Raw genomic sequence first — 25,845 nt, 5'->3', positions numbered from 1 at the left:
TTTATTCTCACTTGTCCTTTTTAACACTCATCTTTGATTGCACAACACAATACAGCGACATCTAGTGGTCAAATAATACACACTGCCCCTTAAATACATAATCAGTTCTTCCAATTTTCTTTTTGAATTAGCCAGTACTTTATATACTGGATGTGAATAACTCATTGCCCCTATACAAGGCATGTGTTTTGTGGTTGGTTGAGCGTATTTTAATCCTACTTCTTAAACTGCAGACTTGTAATAATAATACCAAAGTCATGAAAAAGTAACAACATGATTAATTGTTATTGTGGAAAAGCATATCATGCTGGTACCTCTTTGCGCTAAATTGTAACATAAAAAGCATCTCTCATCTTCAAAAAAGATCCGTGACCCCTCTTTTATAGCCAGCCAATTTAATAAGCTGCTGGCACAGAACCAAGGTAACTGCATTTGGGAGGTAGAGAGAGTAAATTAAGATTTTCTTTAAGACATTCCTACGGTGTGGATCTCTGAACGCAACACTTGTCGTCCAGCAGCAGACTTCAAACTTTAGCTTGATGTTGTATAGCTAGCCGTGCTAATAAGGAAAATTCCAAGATGTAAATGTAAACTAAATTGTTAAATTGACAATGCAACACAATAGGCATTCAAAAGGGGCAACTTCCTACAGATAATCCATTGACCTCCTTTCATCTCCCCAGTACCACTGAATTAGCGGAATTAATCTCTTTATCCAAGCCCTCCACATATCTGCTCGACCCTATTCCCTCATCGCAAGTCAAATCCTGCCTCTCTTCTCTGATTCCCCATTTCTGCCATTATTCATTCTTCACTTTCCACTGTCCCCTTTGCCCTCAAAACTGCCACAGGCACGCCCATTCTGAAACAACCTGGTTCAGACCCCAACATCTTCAATAATCTCCGCCCTATCTCCAACCTACTATTCATATCCAAAATCTTTGAAAAAGTAGTCTGCTCCTAACTTCATGCTCATCTCTCCCACAGTTTATTTGAAGCCTTGCAGTGCGGTTTCCGTCTGTGTCACAGCACAAAAACAGTTTTAATAAAAACTCAGACAAAATAGAGCAAAGCTTTCACCCCTTAGAGCAGGGGTTGGCAACTAGTTGGAGTCGGGGGCCACATTCGGTTAAGATAAATTGTCTAAGGTGGCCGATCCTGCAGACCTATTCAATTTTTTTCATTTATGAATTAATACACATGCATACATCTACATGATATATTACTTTACATTAGTTTTAAACTAGATTAGTTTCATCAAATTGGTTTTGAAACGATCTTAATGAAAGCAAAATAATACATTTCAACTTCCAGGCCGCTGATGAGATGAGATGAGACATTTCGACTTCCAGCTGACTCAAGTAGTCAGAAAACCAGCCGAGGTATAGGTCATTTTATTTTGTCCCTGTTTTAAGCACAGAATTTGATATTTAATTTTGTATTTTTAAGTATTTTTGTAGTATTTATGTGTCATGAACCAGAACAGGATCAGGACCCAAATGCATGACGTTTCTTACACAAGCCTTTTATTTTACGGGAAATGGGGAGTCATGCACGTTAGGCAGCAGTCTGGCGTGGAATGATAGGAAGCCAGAGACCGACGAAATTGATACCAATTGCCCGAGCAGATATCGGACAGATGGGGTCGATATTGGACAGGACGGGACAGACAGGATTGATATCAAAACAGGATATTTAAAATAAACAGGACAAACTAGACAGGAACGAAACTGGAAACCGATATCAAACAGGACAAAATAAACGGGAACAATACCGGACAGGAAATACCAACAGGAAACAGGACCGAGTCAAAACCCACATCTTGCGGGGCAGAAGTTCGTTGATGGACTGACAAAGGCAGAGTGAGAGCACTGAGCTTAAATAGACGCCTCAAAGCCAATCTGTCAACGAGCCGCAGCTGGCGCCACACGGGCGGGGCCAATTGGGCGTCATGGCAACAGTGACATTTTGAGGTATTTTAATAGGATTACCATAGATTTAATCTAGTAGTTTATTAGTAGCATTTCTGCAGTATTTATATAGGATTACTTAAGATTTAATTGAGGAGTTTATTAGTAGTATTTCTGCAGTAGAATTTTTTTAGCATTTCAATAATAGTTATTTTGTTGTATTTGTGTAGTATTACTACAGTTGTATTTTTGTAGCATGTCTGCTGTAATATTGCTGTAATTGTATTGTATCATAGTATTACCGTAGTGTTATTTTGGTAGTATTTCTGTAAAAGTATTTTGGGAGTATTTCAATAGTAGTATTTTTATGTTTTTTCTTTAGTATTTTTGTATCATCGTAGTTTAATTTCTGCATTATGATATATTAGAAATTTCCACAGTAGTATTTTTCTTTGTATTTATCGAGTATTTTGTAGTACTTAGAGAAATGTTTCAATATTCTGTAATATTTCTGTCATAGTATTTTGTTTATATTTCTGTCGAATATTTCTGTAGTAATATTTTTTTATCATAGTATAACTGTAATAGTATTTTTTTGTTGTATTTCTATATTATTTTTTTCTAGAATTTCTGTAGCATTTCTGTGTACGTATTTTTGTAGTGTTTTTAGTGTAATATTTATGTAGTATTACTTTGGTATTATAGTATTACTGCAGTTGTATTTTGTTTTATTTCTATAGTACTTTTTTTTAGAATGAAAACAAAAATATTCTTAGGTCCATGTTTTATTCCCTTAACGTTCAGACTGTTAAGAAGCATGTATGTATCTGTACAACGTCACCAGTCCCTGTAATACGTAATTTCACACATCATTGTGGAGCTTAAACTTGGCATGAGAATTCAACTGTTTACAACTCTTTCACAATGTCTAGAAAATTGACCAAAGTAAAATACACATTTGCAAAGATTTTGGTCGTCCCCTAATGGGCACTTTTGGAAATGCCTAAACCTACCCTTGGAAAAATGTGTAAAATACAGTGTTTAGGATTTCAGATTATGATCAAATTTGACAAGGTCCCATGTAAGGCTTCAAACTATTATCTCGCCTGTTTTCGAGCTCAGATGCCCATGCTATATTCATCTGCAGGCATTTTATGGTAGAATATATAATGTGAGAGTAAAAACCTTCTATTTCTGTGTGATCTAAATCAGATTACTCAATGTTAGTACAAAAGTTCAGAGCCTTCAATTTTAAGAGGCCAAAAGAGTCTATATTCTCCAAATAGTTCAAGAACAGCATTCGATTTACTTTGGGTGCGTCTTAGATTGGAATTTTAGGCAAATTTTCCAGGACGTTAAGGGGTTTAGCACTGAATTCAATATTTAGTCTTGGAGTAATTGTGTAGTATTTCTGTAGTAGTATTTTGGTTGTGCATACATAAATGGACAATGGGGACAAAGTTGCCACCCCCCAAAATCATTTTTTGTTAGAGGTACTTTATTTCCTGTTACATACAGTATATTGCCATTACATTTTGACCATTTTCGTTTGGCAGGGCAGATGAAAATGCCTGCCGGGCTTTAATTTTCCCACCTGTGCTTTAGAGGGTAAATAATGAAAAATACAGTCTGAAAAAAATCCCATCCCAATGGAGAGTAGTTAACTAACATCAAGCATCCCTTGACCACTGAAGAATAAGAATAATGACGAGTCAGATTGGCAAGTGGGTTCATCCGTCATCCTTGACAAAGCCAGCCTGTCAGGATCTGACATTGGAAAGATCCGGGTCACATAAAACGCAGACAGGCTTACTCACTTAGCATTTGACATGGCAACACCCACGCGGTGTGTCAGCAGCTTATTTTCACCCTTTCAACACATAATTTATCAGCTGCAGGTTTGCACAGACGAAAATCCCGTGTCACAGAATAAACTGACCTATACCTCGGCTGGTTTTCTGACTACTTGAGTCAGCTGGAAGTCAAAATTATGCGGGAATGGCCTTAGTTGCATGAAGACTTATACTAATAACAAACACACACACGCAAACGAGAAATAACACTAAGATATATAATCTTCGATTGATTTTAGATTAAATACACTGAACTCCAAGAAAAAAATATGTATAAAAAATAAACTGACCTTACCAATGAGTATGATTGCGTTTTTTTTTTAGGGTTTGTCATTCAAGACTACTCCCCTATCTGCACTACCGACACTCATTGACATTATGATTCTGGATCCGCAGGGAAACAGATTAAATAACAATGATCCTACATTAGCCTTTCTGGGGTTGCTCAAGCCTAGCACACATGCACTAAATTAAGCCTCATAAATAACCACAAATAATAGTTGTTTAGTTCAAGCATTATTCTTTGAATTCCACTTTTCTGTATTCTGTGGCAATGTAGCGCTTGCATCGGTCTATGCGTTTTAAAATCTCAAGAGCTTTGCAGAGAGGTGTCTGCATTTGGAACAGTACCAGCACACATTCAGCAGTGCTTACTGCGGGACCATGCAGCATTTCATGATTAAAGTTATTTAAGTAATATTCTTCTCTAATGCTCTTCTGTCTAAATGTCAGATTGCTGTACAGGTTAAAGCCACTGATGCACATAATGACTGATTGCAGGGAATATTTTGGAGGGCTTTCCATTATCCAGCGAAGCTTCCTATCTGTGGCGGCAGAGGGGGCTGTGACTGAATTTAAGGCATTTGGCCGTGGATCAAATGCTAGTATTTTTTTCAAAGGGTCTAACGAGCTCTTAAGAGTTACTGCAGTCTCGCAATCTCCAAGAATACTTTCAACTCATTTACTACCAGCCTGTTTAAATGGATGAATTTTGGTGTCCATTGCTGTCAACGGCAATAGATAGACATTCCTAAAGATAGGAATACACTGGAGAGCAAAACTAGAGAACAACTTTTAAAAAAATAAATACGGTAATTTTAAATATGCATCTTCACTGCTCAACCATTTAAGGACATCTTGTTGTGTCCATACCATGCTACGCCAACACTTTTTGACAAAATGGATCAAACATTTTCACCCCCCAAAAAATTTGCCCAAAAAGCACTGATCAAAAATGAGAGAACACTTTCAGGTGCCTCCTACTTAATGATGCTAATCTAACAAATATTGTTAATTTCCTTGATTATCTGTCAACCCCTATTAAACTAGCATTCTAACTGCCAGTTTCACTGACTTTGCAAAATGGTGAGCCGTTTTAAAGTGACTGAAAACGAAAGGGATAACCCTATTTGCCATAGCAAGACTAATTGATCATTACAAATCTGTAATTTCAAGAAAACTTTACAAAACTACAAACTCATTTAAGTCGCCCAAGAAGGCTGGTCGTCTACGGAAGACAAATGCAAGAGAGGACAGGTCACTGCGGAGGATGTCAATGGGTAATTGTTTCCACACTGCAGCTGGAAATGCTCGCCAGTTCAGTGCTGAACATGGTAAGGGTCTGTCACCATACAGTGTCTCGCCGTTTAAGAGCCTTTAGACTGAAGGCCCACGCTGCATTGACCAAACTTCTCATTAGCAAAAAAAAAAAAAAAAAAAGAGAGAGAAAGAAATATCTAGACTGAGCTTTGCTAAGGAACATGTTGTGTGAACAGAGGACAACTGATCCAGAGTTCACGTCAGTGGTCAAATCAAATTTAATTGTTTGGGTCTGATGGGAAACATTGGAGGAAGACTAAACCCAAAGTTTGTAAAAAAGTCAGTGAAAGGTGGTAGTGTCATGGTTTCTTCATGTTCTCTGCAGCAGGATTTGGGCTCTACATAGCCGAGTGAATGCAAATGTGTATCAGAACCTTCTTCAACAGCACACGGTTCCTTACTTGCGTTCATTGCCAAACCATCCTGCAGTCTTCGTGCAGGACAATACTCCATGTCACACAGCAGAACAGGTAAAAAACTTCCTTGAAGGTGAAACCATTGAATTCATGGCATGGCCTGCCCAGAGTCCTGATCTCAACCCAATAGAGAACCTTTGGAAAATCCTTGGTGGCCAAGTTGTGGTCAAAGAACAACTACAATCACCAAAATGTGGGAGGTGGCTGGAAAAAGAATGAACCGAAATCACCCCAAAGCAGTGTAAGAGACAAGTGCTATTTTGTAGCCGAATATGTACTGAAGTCATTCACAACAGAGGCCTGCACACTTCTTACTAATTGCTAATTTTGTAACCTTAAGAATATTTTTTTTTCATGTTGAAGTCATGGTTTTCTAATTTTGTTAAATGTGTTTTTAATTTTGATTAGTGTGATTTCTGAAATAAAATATATACATATTTTTAAGATGCCTTTAGTTTTGAGAAAAAAAGTTTTAGTACCATGCAATAGAAACAATACAATGTCATTTCACCGTGGAACAGTGAAGATATAATATTATTCATTTTTTCATTAGCTGTTCTCTAATTTTGATGTCCAATGTCACAATGTGATTTACCTCTTATCTATGAATTCCGATGCTATACAGATATCGCAATAACACGCTAGTTATCGTATTGTGAGATGGTTGTCGGTAGAAAATAATTGCACAATACAATAGAAACAAGCGTATATTGTTAAAAACCCAATAGGAATTTTTACATTTTTTTCAAATATCATAACATATAAACAGAGCTACCAAATACCACAAAATCTTCCGTAATTTACTACGCCACTTTATAGCAAATCACAAAATATGCATTTATTATACAAAACTATAAAAATGGGGGGGGGAAATTGAAGCAGTATTCATTTTTCATGCTCTTCGTTAAAACATAATGGCTAGCTTAATGTATTTTTGGACCATGATTGCCAACTAGATTATTATATGCTACTACGATTGTTTTTGTTGTTTTTTTTAAAAAAAATTAAATTGTCTATCCATTCTGAAATACCATTTTCTCTATTCGACAGCGCTGTAACAATCATGTTTCATGTAACATGTCTTTGCTAGGTCAAATATTATGGTCGATCTAGATCATAATGCTGTGTACGACTAAAGCGGAAGAAAACTTGTTTTCAATGGATATGATGAAAAATACTTGTCGGGATGAACAGTTTCACCACTGTGGTGGCCAAAGATTCCTACATCAAATTGAACTGCACTAACAAACTAGTCACCAGAGTGTGCTAGAGCTCACCTTTTGAATAGTCCTACATTTAATACTGTGACAAGACATTGATATATTGGGGAAATGTTAATACTGCAATATTATGATATTGACGTTAGTGTTAAATCCCTGCTCTTTCTACTTTTTCCTCCCTTATAATCCCCCGATCTCCTCTATGATTTCTCATTGACTTGACTTGACGTGAAATCTCAAGTATGGAATACTTGCTCCTCCTGCTTAATGTGCAGTTTTCTCCCTTGACGGGAAAAGAAAGAATAGTTGATCTTATTCTGCACATTTCTGAATTTGGATGTGCCTAAATGGTTGCAGTTCTTTCCCTTACAGTACAAGGATAATTACATTTGCCAAAGATTTTTTCAGGATGTCCCATATTGCGTCACTTTAGCTTGCTGCCAGCGTGGCCTGTGGGAGGAGGGCTGACTAAGTGTGGATAAAAATAGCTTCAAGCCCCAACGCTTGTAGAAAAACAGGGCTCTCCATCACGTTTGATGTTAAAAGAGTGTGATACCTCCTTTCAAGCCAATTGCATTATCCACACAGACTTGCATTAGTGGAGGAGCTACCTAGCAACTCTTGAGTCTGTCTCTTTGCTTGTGTCTCCCATCCACTAGAGGACTCCTTCCTGCGTCATGATGATATCTGGATGTTAGATGGCGATGACCCTCACGAGCCACCGTCTCGTGTCCCCCGCCCCGATCACCTGGATTTCCTACGCATTACTCCGCCTGAGGATGACATCATCGGGGATACACCGTATTATCCCAAGCTGGAGTGTACGGTGAGGGCCCCTTAAGCTTAAACAGCACAGACATTTGCTACATTGCCAATGGCATCTTTCCAGAGCACATGATCCTACATTCTTGAAGTGGATTAAACGGGTCATAGATTTTAATCTGCAGACGGATCCCGAACCAAAATCGAATCGGATAATTCCTGCTTCTGACAAGTAACTGTAAAATCACCCAAAAAAATCTTACTCTCTAAACTGGTGTTGCATAAACTATGGGGCCATTTTGCATCACTTAATGGTGTTTACAATCGTGCATAATGTATTAAAAATAACAAAGTACGATCATTTTAGAAGTGTGCCTTTCAAAAAGGGTGAGGATTTGAATATTTAAAATATGACAGAAATGGAACAAAACTGGTTTCATCAGATTTTTGCTCAGTGTTTAGGCCCAATTTTTAACCATATAATTTTAATGATCCTCAAGTTTACCCAGTGTACTTCAAGTTTTTCTGGGAGGAGAAATGTAACGTATTGGTCTTAAAGCTTTAACAGAAAATATATCACAGATTTTTGCAATTTAATAGTTTCTGATCAATTAAAATTACAAAAATCAATCTTCCTTTAATTTTTCTACATGTGGGTCTCACAGGAATAATTCAAACATTATGATTTAAAAAAAATTATAACCATTTAAAATAAATTAAACCTTTTTCAAATCTTGATACACAAACATGTGTTGACATGGGCGCCGTAATTATATGAACTTTATTCTTCTATGTTCCATATATTCACCTGTCTGAAAGCAAAACAGATTACAATGTCCTCTTGCCTAACATAATGATCAGAAAACATATTTTCCCTATTTAGTCTATCTTTGATTTCAAGGCAGACTCGTGTCTGACCAAGCAATTAATGTGCCGGGATCCTGGGTTGGATTAGATGTGAATTGATGTTTAATATATATTTAACCATTTTTGCCTTGTTTAATTAAAGCTGTACCTATGTGCAATTATTTGTTGTATAATCACTGATTGCGTAGGTGACAGTCTTGTAACATACTGTACTTTCTGTATGTTTTATTGTGCCACCTAAACCAGCAAAGTGAGGGAGTGAAATGTAGTCAAATGTGTTATGTAATTATGTGGTTATAAATGTAAATGCTTTCTGCAGCTGATCCTTAAGGTTGTTTGTTTGTTGCAGCTTATGACATGTAAAAACTATTACTGCAACTATGTGCAGGCCTCTAATGCGATTTAGTTTATGTATGTGTTTGTTGGGGGCGTTGTTCACATAACGCACCACGGTGATTACATAACAATATCCATCAAAACCCTAATTTAAATGAGAGGCCTTCTTTTTATTATCTTAACTTTTCTGAAAGGCACCTGTATTTAATGCTAAATATTATAGTGATGCTTGAAGTATATTAATTTGTTAATCTAATTTGCCAATGCTAAATATATGATGAGGTAATTATACCCCTTAGAATTGGTAGGAAAAAAGGAGTAAAAGTGTCAAACATAGGATTAACATAACATTAACATAAAAAAACGTGGCTTCCATTTGATTACAACACTTATATCAAAACATTTTTGTGTGAGGCATTCTTTCACAAGATTAGTGCAACCAACTCGGCAATGACCTTTAGTTGCTTAGCGCAGCAAGTGGAATGCCAATTCTTCTGAAACTCTGAAGACAACCAGCACAATGTGGAGCATGTCAGAATGACAAATAAAATCAAAACAAGGCGTTTGTAATTGTCATGACTAATGGCAGCCAAAATAAGTCATACTGTACTTCAGTAATGAGTATTGTAGCTACACTTTTATAAGTTTTAGCATACTGGCTATCAGCGTCACTGTGGCGGAGTTAGCATGCAAGTTTTATGTGTTAGCATGTTATAGATAGCTGGTAACTATCAGTATCCAAGTAGCAATATTAGCAGGCTAGTTAGCACTGTCAGTGTACCAGTAATAGCACACTATTTATGACTTAATGAAGTGATGTTAGCATGATGTTTGCAAGGTAGGTACCCTTGTCACGGTATCAGTGTTAGCATGTAAACTATCACTGGCACCCGTCATTTTAAACATAATAGCTATTAATATCAGGATATCTTGGGTTTACATTCCAGAGACTACAGTCGTTTTTTGCCTTGGCGTGTGAACTATCACTTTCACTGTAGAAGCGTTATCAATCTAGCTAACACTGTCTACAAGCAAATAAGCTTAATTTCCAAAGTTTTTTATTTTAAAGTTATTTACTACATTGGTTTACAGCCTTTTTTTGTGTATATGTTACACTTTTTTTGCAAAGAAACCCTATTCACCTATCCGGGTAATTTTTTAAAATATATTATAAAATACACTTAAAACAAATAACACAGTGGTAGGAATTATTGGATCAATTTAATCAAATTGTATAGGTTGTTTTGTGCTCTAATTACTGGTTTGCTTCTAACAAAATGACATCTTTTTCCGGATGTTATAAACTTACAACACCGTTTTGAGAATTAGTAAAATGACACATTTTTTGGGGGTTGTTTTAAACAAAATGATCAATATTGAGAGGGAGTGATTTTTTGACAACCACAATTTCTTCTTACTATTCGAAAACAAATATACAATTTACAACATTTAGAGTACCCCAAAAAAATAACAAAGTTGTGCTTATAACTCTTAACACTACTTTGTTGCTGACAGCCTTTCATCTTATTATTCTCTTTAAAGTCTAAATTACATGTTTATCCTGGAGTGCCATGTCTAATCCCATTGCATAGAATGTTTTACAACGTTGATATCAGTGGCAATAGAGGACAAATCAAAAGACAAATCAAATCAGTCAGCATTTCAGGGAGCTTATACTACATATAATTCCTTGCTTAGCTTCCATTTTTGAACAAACATGGTCAATTATCTTTTGTACACTTTTCCAAAAGTAATAAAGTCCTTTGAAATTTTTTAAATACTTATGCTTCTTTTGAAATCTATTTTGCAATTCCACATTGATTGCCTTCACCCACCTCCAGGGATACACGTACCCCCATTAGAGAACCAAATCAATTACTAAACTCGTTTGCATCTCCAGATGACCACAAACACCCTTTTGTGTCTATTACCTTTGTCATGCTGCCATTTTCTGAACATGAGGTAATCAGACACCTGTAGCTGGTGCTACAGGTTTCCTCCCAGAGAGGGTGGGACCTGGTAGAGGGCGTGCACGGACTGGGTAAACCAGTGAAACACATTCCCACCCCCCCAACCTGCTACTTTTTTCCCCTTTTACAGCAACTGCCCGGACTTTTCCTTTCCGCTAAAGAAGACAGACGTAAACCAAAACGACAAGCTCAGTCATGGACCACAGACTTTCTGGCAGCACCAAAACAAGAATAATCCACATCATCAACATGGATAATGCAGCTCTCCTTGTGGGAATAGACGGAATTGCTTTGTGAAAGTTGAACTCTTCTCTGTTCTCCCATCAAGATAACAGCAGGATATAAATCCGGATATTGAACAGATAGACTTGACACAAGGAACTTTCTCCTTTTTTTACACAGCGAGTCAAGCACTTTCTTTAACCCAATGAATGCCGTTAGTTTTGTATCTTTTCTACACACAGTAGCATTGTTATTGGTGTTGTTGGAAAAAAGGTAAGAGGAGATTTGTCCGTACAAAGACCTTTTTGTATCCTGCCCATGTTTGAGGTAGAATAAGAGCAGCTTTGGTACTAGCGGCTTGGACACGTTGCCAAAGCTGCCACACAATTTTGCGGGTATTTCACTTCATGCGTATGTGACGATTTAATGAGAATGGACAATTCAAGTCAATGCTCTGATGCGCAAGAAACAAAGCCTACGAAAACTTTGTTTAACGTCTTCAATAATCTTCTCAGCAGGGACAGATCACCATCAGATGTGCAGCCCGCTGTGCTGACATCTTTCCGGGAACTGTCTGATGTGAAAGACAGTCAAACTCTTCAAAGAGAGCTCAAAGACAGTGACGATCTGTTTCAAGGGGATTTAGATGCTCCCTATTACAGAGAACAAAGTGTTGACGAATGGGAAACGGTCAAAGAGTCTGACAGAACAGTAGAAGAGTTGCCACTCATAGGCCAAGATACAGTCTTTGTAACAAAAGTAGAAACATATAGTGATTCTGAAAATGAGGAGGATGGGGTAGGGCATAAAAGAAACCTGTCCAAGAAGCTGGTCATTGTCAGGAAACCCACCTTGCCTGAAGATGAAGAGCACCATACTAATGGAGATGCCACTTTTCCAAAATTTCGAACGCACGGCTTAAAAATTTCATCATCAGAATCTTTTTTATCCGCGGATAGCTCCAATCAAAACGCTGGCGTCCTTGGTTCTACAAAGAACACCTGCATATTGAAAGAATCAAGCACACAAGACGATAGTAGCAAACAGACTAAAGACATCAAAAACTATGAAGAAATTGATTGTTCTCTACCTGTTCCTGTCATTAACTTAAATAGTACTCCAGAAGTACTATCACCAATGATACAAAGATCTGGAACAAGCCATCACAATTATGACGATTTGTGCTATAGACAAGAAATCCCTCCTCCAAGCCTTGAAGGGAACTCAGACAAAGTGGAAAATAAAACAAATCCACTATCATCTAGTCACCTCGAATCGAGCGCCAAACTTTCCTCCCAGCATTCAATTTCCTCAAAGACCCCAGATGTGTCCCCTTCCAGGGACACTTCCCTATCGTCTCCCCATTCTTTTCAGATGCCAGCTCTATTCAGTGGCCTACGGGTGCTCAAGAAAGGAGCAGTTGGGGACGAGAGAGAGACTGTGTCCGAGATCAAGCAAAGTGAGAAAGATGCTGACCTGGCATTGCTTAATCTAAAGAAAACAGTCAACAAAACAAAGCTCCTACCTGAGGAGAAAACATCCGCTCAAACCAAAAAACACCTGGAGCCAAGACGTCTTTCAGGAAGTCTATGGAACCTTGATAAGCTCAATGAATCAAAAAATGAAGGACGGGGAGTTGATTCAGAACCAAACCAAAATAAGAATTCTGAGAATGGAGATGAAACTGCCGGAGAGAAACCCCCACAACCCGAAATCAGAAAAACCTCAGACTTGGCGTATGATACTTTTCGCAGTATTTTCGGACCCAAATCGGTCAAAAAGGAAAAAAATGAACCTGTAGACCTAGAAGCAGTGAGGAAAAAGATCAAGAATGACAAAGAAAGTCTAAGATCGATCTTCGAGAGAACTTCCAAAATTCCCAGCAAGGAACTCAAAGTTCCCACGGAAACAAATGTATGTCATCAGCTACCTCTCTATGTATACCACACTACATATTTACGACACCTAAAAAAATCATTCACCTTTTCAGGAATACTTTTTTACAATGTCGCATTTATTCTGTCGTCACAGACTGAGGCCACATCACCTGCGGACAGCGAGGACCGGACTCCAGGTCGTCTGCAGGCTGTCTGGCCGCCACCCAAATCAAAAGATGAGGAAGAAAAAGTCGGGCTCAAGTACACAGAGGCGGGTATGGACTATATTCTTACTCTTTATCCACTGAATGATCTTCTTCAAAACTGTGCCATATGAAACAAAGAATAGCAGAGGTTTTATAAATAGGATGTGTATGCTAATAAGAGACTTCTTAATGATGTATGTTATTCATGTGTCAAGGTTCTACGCTCATAAACATTGGGGGAGGGGGAGTGCTTGGGTGACTATACTGTACCCTTGGTATTACTTGACCTAGCTTCATGCTTTGTTCATCACGAACAAGCCAATAAATTGTATTCTTTAATATTTCAAAACAACCGCCATTTACTAGGTTTTTTAAATTATTTTTGTACAAAAATTGTTTTTATTTTTTATACAAAACAACCCACAGAAAATGGGTATTTTTTACAAAAGGGGAATGAATAAAATATGCTTTTTGTGTATTTAAAACCCTCAAAAATTGAATTGTTTTGTTCAAAATAATCCTGAAAACTGGGTTATTTTATTTGCACTAAAACCAAAAAAGATCATAAAAAAAGACAAATTCAGTCATTTTGTTGGAAACCACAGGCAAAATCCATTGTCTTTTCTATTCATATTATATTACACCTCAGAAAATTGGAATATATTAATTGATATTTTTTTACCCATGAATTATAATTCTGCATTTACTAATATGAAAACGCACACAGTTTTGGCTGATTGGTTATTCGTCAAAATTAACCCTATTGACTCTGATCACACCACATGTTATAATTTAGCTTACACTTTGTTATTGTCATAAATTAGGTAAGATTTAATCACTAATGAAGATTATCCTTAGAAACAATGAATACATTATTGCTAAGATTTAATGTTAGAGGAACTATAAATAGAGCTACACAGAGGCTGTAAAGCCTAAAAAAGAGTATATATTTCTTGTTTATCAGATAAGATAAATCCTCTTTATGCTGTTCCTTACTGTACCTGTATCATACTGATGAATTTGCCTTGTCACAATGATTTACAAAGGAAACACCTTTTCACATGGAGATTAAAAACGGGTTTTTGAAGTTGCAAAACTGGTCCTGTTGTGAAAAAATGACCCAACCCTCTGTTCAATATTATCTCTAGTTTTATCAAGCACAGCTGCTTGCAAATGTTAAATACCTAAAAATTCAACGTTCCCTTTTGTTATTAGTCATTCTGTCAGCATGTAAAAACACCAACAGTTATGATGGATGTATAGTGTGTCATCCGTTTGAATGGTGTTGTGTTTTCTTTTAGAGCACCAGGCTGCCCTCTTGCAGCTCAAGAGAGAATGCAAGGAAGACCTGGAGCGAATGCATGTAAGTTTTGATCTTCAACATGTCATCATATACAATCCACTTCAAAAGGGTCTCTGCTCTGGAACATTTAATAATGGATCTGTAGTTACAAAAATGCAGTTACACATTATAGACACATGATGGCGCAGAACACACATAAATTGTTCAACGATAGCCAGGGGCAGTCTTTACAAACTGGTATTAATTGCTTCGCTTATACTGTTTAATTAGTGCATGGGTTCAATGGATCTTACAGATAAGACTACCATAATTTACGAAATTCACCTTTAAGGCTTAGTTTTTGTTTGTGTCATCGTACTCCTCTTGTAGTTTGATATTTGTATTTGATTTATCTGGTAAAGTAAGCTAAACATTGTACATGTGTTGCATGGTTGTCGCCATTATTCAACGTGTTTCATCTTAGTCCTTTAATCTAACTTTCAATTTTACACACTGCTTTAAGGTGCCAAAAATTGGCAAATTTAGAGGACAATAAGAATTTGTTGGTAGGAGGGTTTGTAAAGAGACAGTCTGTAAATCTTCTTGATATGCAGGATGGGACATTAAAAAGTTTTGAGCAGTGTACCTGTCAACAAAATTACTAATTTGAAGTAATTTGTGGATGCTCAAAATCTATTATTGAAATCCACCTTTCTCCTAATTGTCTCTGACCAAAAGCAGAAATTTACAAATGTATCATATATGTATTTTTTTTTTTTTTGTCACGGCTCTTCACACACATAAACCCAGAAAGAAAAGCGTTGACACCCTTTTTTTAATTTAAAAAAAAAAAAAAAATTTAACACTATTTTAGTTAGAATTTTACACCACAAAAAAAGTTTATTGAATGATAGAATGGACGAGCTGTTACTTACAAACACTGGACTTCTTTGCATAAATTTGGACGGCTCTGAGTTGAATCATTGGCAATTTTCTCTTTTGAAATCTCACCTTGGGAAGCTTTTCTAATTCTGTCCATTTCAAGGCTTTAATTTGTCCTCCTGCTTCAGAGACTGGGAAACCTGTAGCACAGTTGGCACACAACAAAGGGAGAGAACGTGCCTCACGCTGTTTTGAAATGAAACACGTTAACAAAGAACATATGTAAGGATCATTGCCTAACAAGTTCCTTGTTGTGCACAATCAATATATTTTTTTCTTTTGTATAGCTTGAAGGGTGGGTTGCTAGATTAGGTCTTGGCAAGTTGTTGAGTGCTCTATAATGCACATCAAGATAGAAATAATTATTAAAGTAACATGATCTTTCATTCACATCTTATGCAATATACAGTGGTACTTTTAAATACGAGCACCTCTTTACACGAAAATTTTGGGATACGAGTTTTATTTGCAACAAAAGGTTTGCTCACTATACAAAGAAAAATCTAGTTCACAAGCAGTCCCACTACCATTAGCGACCACTCGAGACTGCTCACTGCTAGAAAGTGTACAGTAAGTGCTTACACATCATCAACAGTCACCCGCTCTCATACATGTCAACCTCAGTCAATTGCCCTCTGTTTAATGGTTGCAATTCCCCTCATTAAGCAATAATAAACTTTATGAACATATCAGGGCACCTATATACTCTCAGCAAGACGGACTATGTAGAATATTACGATGATGTTAGCAATGTACGTTAAGGTTGTCATCTCTTACCAGTGACCAAGAGGATCCTGATCAGAACCGAAATGGGCCGGACAAGATAGGTCTTTAAAAAATAAAAATAAAAAAATCTATATGAAAATTATCATACAATTTCAAATGGTCAGAAAAAGAAAAAAATACACTGAAAAAGTTGACCGGTGTGTGTCTTTGTGACTCCTTAAAAAAAAATCACTCATGTTACAGTGACTCCCTCAGCATTGTTCACGCTCATAAAAAAACGTGCATCTTATTTAGTTAATATCATCCTATTTATCATATCAATATATGTTAATGTTTAATTACTCTTTGAACGTGTTGATCAGAAGATTTGTTTAATACCCATTTAGGTTTCACGTCGATGCTTTTGTTGAGGACGGGAGCGGACTAATAAATTAATTAATGAAAATTATTATTAATTCTATAGGGAAAAGTTGCTTGTTACACAAGCAATTCGAGCTACGAGCATGATCTTGGAATGAATTAAGCTTGTATGAAGAGGTAACTTTGTAATTCAAATACTAATCCCACACATTATTGTGCTTCAACAGTCCGATTTCGAGCTCCAGATCTTCCAACTCCGAGGTGAACATGCTGTTTCGTTATCGAACCTTGAAGGCATCATTGCCAAGATGCAAAAAGATAAAGCTTATAACGTGGAGCGTGAGACGCGAGACGTGGCCGTGTCGACGGCAGATGACCCGTCAATCAAAACTTGTCGAACTGTGGGGATCCAAACCGACAGGGAGACATTCATCAAGAGCCCGGAGGGTGAGACAGGCAATGCTGTCCAAGCAGCCAACCAGAACGTGCCGAAAAGACTTAACTTGGACTCAATCGGACTCAATCTGGGCTTTAAGACCGCCTCGGGTTCAGCTGGAACAGTCCCGCCTCCACCACCTCTACCGGGCCCATCAGGGCCGACACCACCCCCTCCACCGCCACCTCCTCCCCTGCCGTTTTCTGCAGGGGGCGGCCCTCCACCACCGCCGCCTCCCCCACCTGGTCTACCTGGAGTGGGCCCGCCGCCACCTCCCCCTCCTCCAGGCGGCAACCCCCCACCACCTCCACTCTTTGGGGGTCTCAGTTTCACCAAGATGTTTGAAAAGCCCCCTCGGAAGGCTGCTATTGAACCAGCCTGCCCCATGAAGCCTCTCTACTGGACCAGGATTCAAATACATGACGATAGGTATGTATAGTTTGTTGATCTCGTTAACTCCGTTTTTGAAATAGAATCCAATAAATTTGGATTTTTTTTGTAACTTAAAAATATGTACCGTCCGCACTATAAGGGACACCATACTGTGTGTATTTGGATATAACCATTGGGCTCTATACACACTTACGGTATATGTGAATGCAATAATGCAAAGATCGATCAGTCAATAATTGTCGCTGACCAAAATGACAAAACATTTGCAAAGGGAATTGAACCCAGGGGTTTGTTGGTGTGACACCTTGAATGTAAACTGTAGTTAAGACTGGGCCCTGGATATACTAGACTAAACGTTCCTTGTATTTAGTAATACCCCAGCTTCGCACATGCTACATTCTGCTTGTAATAATACAGTATATATTTGTGCATGTTCCATTTCGTCTCTGAGCCAGATGTTCTCATGAAAAGAGCCACACGTGACCTGCGAGCCATAGGTTCCCAACCTCTGGGTTAAGCAGTCTCTCCAATTCTTCACCTGGGCGTCAATAACCCTTCAGTTTATTATGTATACTTTCGTAAAATAGCTGTATAGTGTTTTGTTAAGACTTTCTGTTTTCCCTATTTCGTTATATTATTTCGTGAAGTAGTGGCAAAACTGCTTAAACAATCAGAATGCACTAAGCAAATCAGGGTTCCTTGGCAGTGAGTAAAAATAGTGTGATAATGAGATAAGGTCTTATGGGTTACCATTTGTTCCACTGATGGCCTCGGAGTATAATGTTTTCACCGCCACTACTCAGGCTTGATTCCCGTGGCATATAATGTTTTGCAATTAAGGTCTGCAGTTTTCATTGATTTGATCAGGGATTGCTCAATCATTGTTCAAGTGCGGTAATACTATTTTAAATCTTATATGTAAAACTTGTATGGTAACGCACACCTTTATTTGTGGTATGTATTAAAAATAAATTCCACCGTATTCTATGGTATGTAAGGTGCACCCGGTTATTAAGCACACTTTTAAATTTCGGAAATTTGGAGGTTTTTAGGTGCGATATTTAAAATTGTGCCATTGTATCATCTCTAAAGAGAGATATATCAGTTTGTATTGTATCTTGAGGGCTTACATGGATACCTATCATATTTGGCTCACAGGCCTAAAAAAGGTCGTTACACCCTTGGTTTGAGGACGTCATATTAAAGTTGGGCCATGATTTGTCATCATTTGCAACTCTGATGTAACTCAATGAGGGCAACTTTTTACTAATTACTTAACCACCACACATTTTTAAGAAGTAGTCGATTTTTATTGGTTAGGAAATCGCTCAGATGAGCAAATGGCGAGTTAATTTATACTTCCCTGGCTTGAGTGTGTAATGCTTATCATTTAAAAGTGGCACTATCCCCCTTGAACTCCAGATTTTGTATTTGTGAGTGGATTATCCAGCCCATTTACTGTGGTTGTGGTTGCCGCCTCATGAGTGCCAGGCGTTCAACTTTATGACCTTGTATTTCCATGGTTGGGGGAAGCCAATTTTTGGTCCACACTTTCTCACCGGGCAGCAGCTATAAATTCAGCCGTAAACTGTCGAGTTAAGGAGCATTAAACGGGTTTAACTATAACTGGATCAGCTGTGTGATCTTAGTTAACGGCCGGCTGTGACGTTTTGATGAGTGGGGCGTCTGAAAGCTCATATATTAGCAGATGCCTAGACAAGGGAACACCACATTTTATATAGTCAGTACATATTTGAGTTGCCTTAGAATAAACATCTTTACAGGATTTAATCACAGATTTAGTGCAAAAACAGAAGAATTGCATTAAAATGGAAAAATTGTCAAATACTCAGTAACATGCAGCTCTAAATCTGAATTATCTGCATTTTCATGGTCTACAAGTTTTTTTGTAAAAAGTTGACGTATAAATAAACAAATATTAAACTGGTCAACCGAGGCTAAAATTTATAGATAATAGAGTAATAGATTAGAGCTAAACTACATTGTAGCATTTTGCATCCAAAAGTATTTTTGCTATGGTTTTGATTACCATAATTTAGGGAGGTTAGCGGAAGAGTGATTTGTCAGTAACAGCCAAGTGCTAAACATCCTCCTGACTTTAAACAGCATGTGTTCTCATTTCTTCATCTGTTTGTTTTTATTATCTGTGTTACTCAGCAACTTCTGAATTTATTCGAGTTCACTTGTTGGAAGTGTTCCATTAGGACACAAACGATCTTGCATCAATGATTGTTTGTTTTTTTATCACCTTGGTCATAGGCGTCTGATTTTAGAGGATGGTTTGGTTTAAAAGTTATTCGTCCATAGTTTGGCAACATTACAATGTAGAAAAGTGGACATACGCAATTAGCATCTGTAACCTTCCAACAACATGACACACAATTCCAAGTTAGTGTTGGACTTATTCTTTAGTCATTGATGCAAATGTTTTGTTACTTGTTTTGTACAGCAACAACACTTTGTGGGGCTCTCTTGAGGAGCCAAACATCATTGACCCTAAAGCGTTTGAAGATCTTTTCTCCAAGGCCACACCTCAGCCACAGAAGAAACCTCTCTCTGACACATATGAGAAGAAAGTCAAAACAAAAAAGGTAGATTTTCTTTTTATTTTCACTATGCACATTTTCATATGTGGCACAATTGCATCAGCCTGAAGGTGTGTTTTCTTTTTTTTATCTTCCTTTGGTTGAAGAAACTCAATTACCTTTGGTCAGAGATTAGTGCTTCAAACAAGGCAGTGTAAAGCTGAAAATTACACCCTTGTACTCATTAGCTGCGGCAATGAGAATGCACACATTTCAGGGCTTTGAGTTCATTCCTTTTGTTTATCATAAAATCATTGAATTGGACGAGATATTCAATGGAAACTGAAAAAAAACACTTAACATTTGCATCATGGAACAGAATTTTACCTCTGAGGCTGGATAAAATACATTCCTGGGATTTTGCCACGGTTTATATTGGGGGGAAAATGTTAACTAATCAAACCGCTGTCACCATAAAAACAATAATTTATCAACTCTATAGGCAATGAAAGTTTCAAATGTTTTCCATCAGAGTGACCTGAAAAACACCATAATGCTAACACCATGATGACAACATTATTGTCATTCTGTGACCATGAACTACTTTCACTTCATGTACATGGTGGGTTTGTTGCCAACAAATGGAAGTGATGCACCTTTTTAGTTTTAAGAACAACTGTTTATTACAACAAAAGAGATCATAAGATATAAAGTAAAGCATAAGTTAGGGCGGTCTTATACCTAAATAAACAAGGTACATATATTTTGAAGTGGGTTCTCTTCAGGAATCTGGCATACCTGATGTGGAAGACAGCCACTAAACAATACAAGCACCCATTTCTCAAAACCTAATGGATTTTAGTTTGTCTAATTTTGTAAAAAAAAATCTCCTTGTTCTATTCTATTCTACTTTTATTTTGTTTTGTTGGATTTTGATGTCACGTAAACAAAACATTTCCTTGACATTTGTTTTGTTTTTTGTTTATTATCGAAGTGTTCTCTCATCAGTTAATGAAAGAGTTACTTAAAGAGTGATGTTTTTTTATAATCTGTCAATATTACATGTATTGTTTTAATGTGAAAAATTATAAAAATGAATAAACAGGTATGGCAACACTGTACTTTGATGCCAAACAGAAGTTTCTTTCCACAAACATTTGATGGATTTTTAAGGATTATGGATTCTCAATTTAAGAGGTTCAACTGTATTTGTCCTTTAAATATTGACCTAACGTTAAACATCTCATCAGATGTTGCAATTTTGCACATCTGCTACAGCTATTGCCCTATCAGCAGGTTCCTGCTCCTAACTGTGGCGTCCGAGCAGACTGTCCCTTCAAAATCCATACACACTCCTTATTCTGATCAATTTGTCAAGGCTCCACAAGGGTCCACTGGGCCACATTGTGTGTGCAGGCATATGCTTGTCCTTGATATCCATTCTCAAATTATCCCATTCAGTCTGGTCATTCTTCAAGTGACAGAAGCATTTGATCCCCAAAAAAGCTGCCACCAGCATACACAAACACCTCTAACTGTCTCCTGTTGATGCTGACATCAGCTTGGAAAATGTCTGAGCTGACTCGTGGAAACTTTACTGACACACAAATCCAAAAAGTATTCAAGAATAAAAGCACATCAACAATGTAACTTTCCGACCCGGTATATTTTGTCGGCCTTTAACTCCATCTTTTATGACTCACATTTCTGAATAATTTGTATTTATTCCCAGGGCATAACATTGCATCTCAAATACCAATGTTGGTGTTTTTAGACAGAAAACTGTTAAGATATCTTATCTATTCAGAAAATGTAAACTTCAATTTTTTTTTGTAAAGACTGTAATAGGCTACGTGACAAGCTCCAAGAATGTAATTTTATTTTTCAGTCGTTGTAAATGATTTGAGTCCATTTTGTTTTTGACTTGTTCCATAGTGCCTACATTCAATTACGTAGTTACTGTATTGACTAAAGTATTTTCCGGACTGTAAATCACTCCGGATTATAAATAGCACCAGCCAAAAAAATGCATACTGTAATTTCTGGACTAGAAATTGCTCCGGATTATATTGTCTCACCAGGCAAAAAAAGCGTAATTAAGAACGGCTAGGTGTTAGGTGTTTATCAAACTTAAATGACCGATTTTCCTAATTTGGTTGTGAAGTTTTGGTAGTTTATAAAGTAATAAATTATCCTTTTTTATATTATTTTTGCTGTAATTTGGGATTTTACTATATTTCTAACCCGTCTTAACTGTTTTACAACAGGGCTTTTTTAAACAACAAAAATAATACTTCAAATTTGCAAAAATCATCATCCTTTGGAACCATGCAAGTTTTAGTAGGTTCTAAAAAATTTTCCAGTTTTTTAGTCAAATAAGAGAATTATTATAAGCAGGAAAAGTATGTGCAATATTTTTTCTTTATTTGATTTATGTTATGATTATTTTGTAGTGCAATTTTAAACAGTTTCATCAAACAAAATACCTTATTCAATACATGTCCCCGTACTACAACAAATGCACATATATAAATATAAATATATAAATATATAGAAATAATAAAATAATAATCTGCTGCCACCTTCTTATATGAATGAACAATGCCAGAGTGACTAATCAGGAAGAAATGGAGATTTCATGAGTGGCCGGCTCATTCCAAAGTAGAGTTTGGGCTGGCTGAAAGAGAAAAATAAATTTAACATGCATCTGTCATTTGCACTATTCAAATGACAATTATTTGGCCTCATATCTGGGGGAATTCTCCCCTCCCAAATGATTGGTTGGTTTGGCCCACCACCATTCTTCTTTTCTGTAGCAGTAAAATTAAGAACAGCGCGAATGATATGAGTCAGGTACGATGGAGGGCAGAAAGATGCCAGGTGGAGCCAAAAAAAGCCAGGAAAACAAAAAGAAATGCATTAAAAGAAGGACTGTTATCATTAATTTCACTCATCTTGCACTTTTTGCATGTCGTCTGTGTGTCCCTGGTTGTGTGTTGCACTATGTGTTTGCAGAATCTAGGAGTTAACTGCCGGGTAGCTTTTCTCACTCAAATAGGCTCGTAGTGATGGGAATTCCGTCTCATTTTTGGAGAAGCGGCTGTTTCGGCTCTGTTTACTAAAAAGGCTCTTCAGTTTTTGTTGCTTTTATCCATATTTTAAAGAGTATTATGTAACATGATGCACAAAATTACTTTTGGAGGACTAATAAATCTAAAAAATTGGGGTAAAAGATAGCAATGAAAAACAGAAATGACAAAATAAATAAAGTAAAGGCAAAAACATAAAAAAATAGAGGGGAAAATTAGAAAAAGGAAGGATAAAGCCAGGGAAAAAGTGGGAAATGCTTGAAAAAAACGAGAAAAAATCTTGAGAGAAAAAAGAAACAGGAGAAGAAAAAAAAAAAGAAAAAGAATTAAAAAAGCAGGTTCTCTCACGATATAACCTTCTCACGGATGCCTACCATGACATTGGGCTAGCAAATAAGTTCCTGTTGATCCTTTCTTGTACTCAGGTTGCATGTGAGCGGAGCTTCTTTGCTTTAAAATGTGTAAAACCAAGCTAAGAAGCTCACTGTCTCTGGAACTTCTGGAGACCTGCATTCTGATGTACACTGAAAAGGAAATTCTAATTTCTATAGACAATGACATTGTCATCAAGGAAGTTGCATGGGCCAGTGCTTTGCTTAGGAGGATTTTGATATTTTAAGTAGCTCACTTAAAATGTTTGTGGTGAAACAACTTCATTAAGGTTATAGGAGTTTAGTGTAAAGCCTAACAATCTGTTGGCAAGGCAAATGTCAAGTCAAGTCACTTTTATTTGTAAAGCCCTTAATCACAAAATGTCTCAAAGCCACAATTACAACATCCCCTGATCTGAAACCTTTAAACCAAGGAAAAAAAATAAAAAACCTCAGTATGAGGAATATAAGAGACCTTGAGAAGGGGCACCACTCCAGGATGACCATGATCGTACAATTTGTGGGGATTCCGTTTTATTTATGTTGATTAAGTGAAAACGTATTTGATTTCAAATTACTGATACTGTACATAGGTACATACGTTTTTATCTATATCAGAATATTTCTATAATTTTCCTTTGAATTAAAATAGTAAAGTGTTTTCAGTTAACTTTTCAACATATACCTGAATCTCTTTCCAATAAAAATGCATCATAAGAGCTCGCTGCTGTTTAATCCATTCAAATTCCTCCTCCATAGCACATTGGGCCAGCTTTAGGTAGAAAACTCCCGGGCTGAAAAAGGGTTCTGTAGATGAATGGTACAGTTACCAGGCTGTTCAATGGTAGAAAGCAAGGAGACTGATCAGTCGCATGCTTTTTTGGAACGAAAAAATGGGGCAATCTCCTGCGGCACTCTAGACAAGGTCTTACGGCGCAGTAGTGTGCCTCGGCACACTGGTTAAAAAACGCAACTGTTAAAGGCGCTGTTTTTAAAATTAAGACTTTTTTTTTTCAACTCTGTTTTTATCAATATTCGTACATTCCTAATTCATTCCTTTTTACCATTCAGTTTTTGTGAAGAAATTACCCTAATTGCCAGACTTTAAAGCTTATCTAAAAATCCCAAATTTGCCAGAAATGCAAAAAATGTGCTCTATAATCCGGTGTGCCTTATACAGCGTAAATAAAATGGTAAATTAACAATTACAAAGAAGTACTTCTACATAAGGTAACTATTTATGAATAAATCAAGTTAATTTAGTTGTAAAACCAAATGTCTTAATCTTTATGTTCTATGAAATAAGTATTTTGGTTACTTTTTAGATTTTTTTTAATGCAACCCTCGCTCTTACTATAGTTTCAATTTATAGCGCCTTATATATGAAACAATCAGCTCTGAGATGAATATTTTGAGCGTGCGCCTTACAGTCGGGAAAGGATGGTAAATCAAAAGTACCAGCGATGCATTAGCTTGGTATTAGCATCAGTGACTAATTTTACTAATATCAGTAAGAAAAGAGTGTTGCCTTATCAAGTTACCTCCCACAGCCCAGGGCCTCAATATAGTCGAGACCAGTAGGAGGGACTGGAATGTTCTAGCATTATGCATACCATTCACTTCCCTGATCTCCGACAACTCCAAACGCCATAAGTTGAACAATGATGGACGGAGCTGCTGCCTCTATAAGTGATAATCTTTATCATGTGTGCTACAGAAGAAGAAAAAAATCAAAGGTCCTGTGTATTCTGGAGCCTTTTTCTCTATGCCGATTAGCATATCAAAGCGCTGAAGTTGCCTAGAGTTTTTTTCTGTAATTGCAGGCATGTGGCTTCACTCCACAGGCCACGCACTTAGAGGATTTGGGAAAACGGGCGCGCCAAAGTATGCTTGTCAATGAGGGCGTGATTGATTGAAGGCAAAGGGGGAACACCGTCGTCAAATCAGTCAAACAAAACAGCGATTTTCTTCACTCTTATAAATCTAGCCTGCAATAACTTTATGGATGACGGCTCTGCTTACACAAAAGAACAGCTTTTAAGTGCTTCATGGCAATGAGTTATGGGTAGTCAAGGTGCGTTAGTTGAAAACATATTTCTGAGAAGACGCAAGACGAGGCTAGTGTTTCTTGAGTTGCTGATTATTGATTATCAACATAAAATTGCGTTAGATGATATGATTTCTATGATTTTTCGGATAGATCATCAAAATCTGCTGTCATTCAGATTTACAAAAAGCTAACACACATTACCCTGGAACCCAAAATCCGTCTGCCTGCATCTATCAGTTCCACTCAAAATAACGTTGGCAACACGAATAAGACTTGGTTATACCAAAATTAAAATCTAGTAAAACAAAATGCATTTTAAAGTATATTTTTCTTTGTTAAAATCTGGAAGAACTCTATTGTTTAAGATTCTTCTTGTGTTTTCCAACATGCCTCTGTCTAATTAAGTTTCGAT

The 25,845-nt window shown here is 37.1% G+C and overlaps 1 protein-coding gene across 2 annotated transcripts in view; it reads left to right on the top strand.

Moving 5' to 3' along the window:
* The window catches only part of LOC148351697 (formin-like), a 78,133-nt gene that overhangs the window by 12,280 nt on the left and 40,008 nt on the right, over positions 1 to 25,845 (top strand). Inside the window, exons 3-7 of one of the 2 annotated variants that reach the window (XM_088354198.1) lie at positions 7,658 to 7,824; positions 13,187 to 13,307; positions 14,540 to 14,601; positions 16,776 to 17,413; positions 19,848 to 19,989. In XM_088354198.1, the coding sequence (XP_088210324.1) occupies positions 7,658 to 7,824; positions 13,187 to 13,307; positions 14,540 to 14,601; positions 16,776 to 17,413; positions 19,848 to 19,989 (1,130 nt within the window). Of the gene's footprint in view, positions 1 to 7,657; positions 7,825 to 11,164; positions 13,070 to 13,186; positions 13,308 to 14,539; positions 14,602 to 16,775; positions 17,414 to 19,847; positions 19,990 to 25,845 lie in introns of those variants that run through there. The other variant, XM_088354197.1, reaches the window with a different exon arrangement.

This window comes from Urocampus carinirostris, chromosome 15 (genome assembly GCF_059441175.1).
Source record: "Urocampus carinirostris isolate Australia breed hairy pipefish chromosome 15, RoL_Ucar_1.0, whole genome shotgun sequence".
NCBI classification, from domain to species: domain Eukaryota; kingdom Metazoa; phylum Chordata; class Actinopteri; order Syngnathiformes; family Syngnathidae; genus Urocampus; species Urocampus carinirostris.
This window is presented reverse-complemented; position numbering and strand designations above follow the sequence as displayed.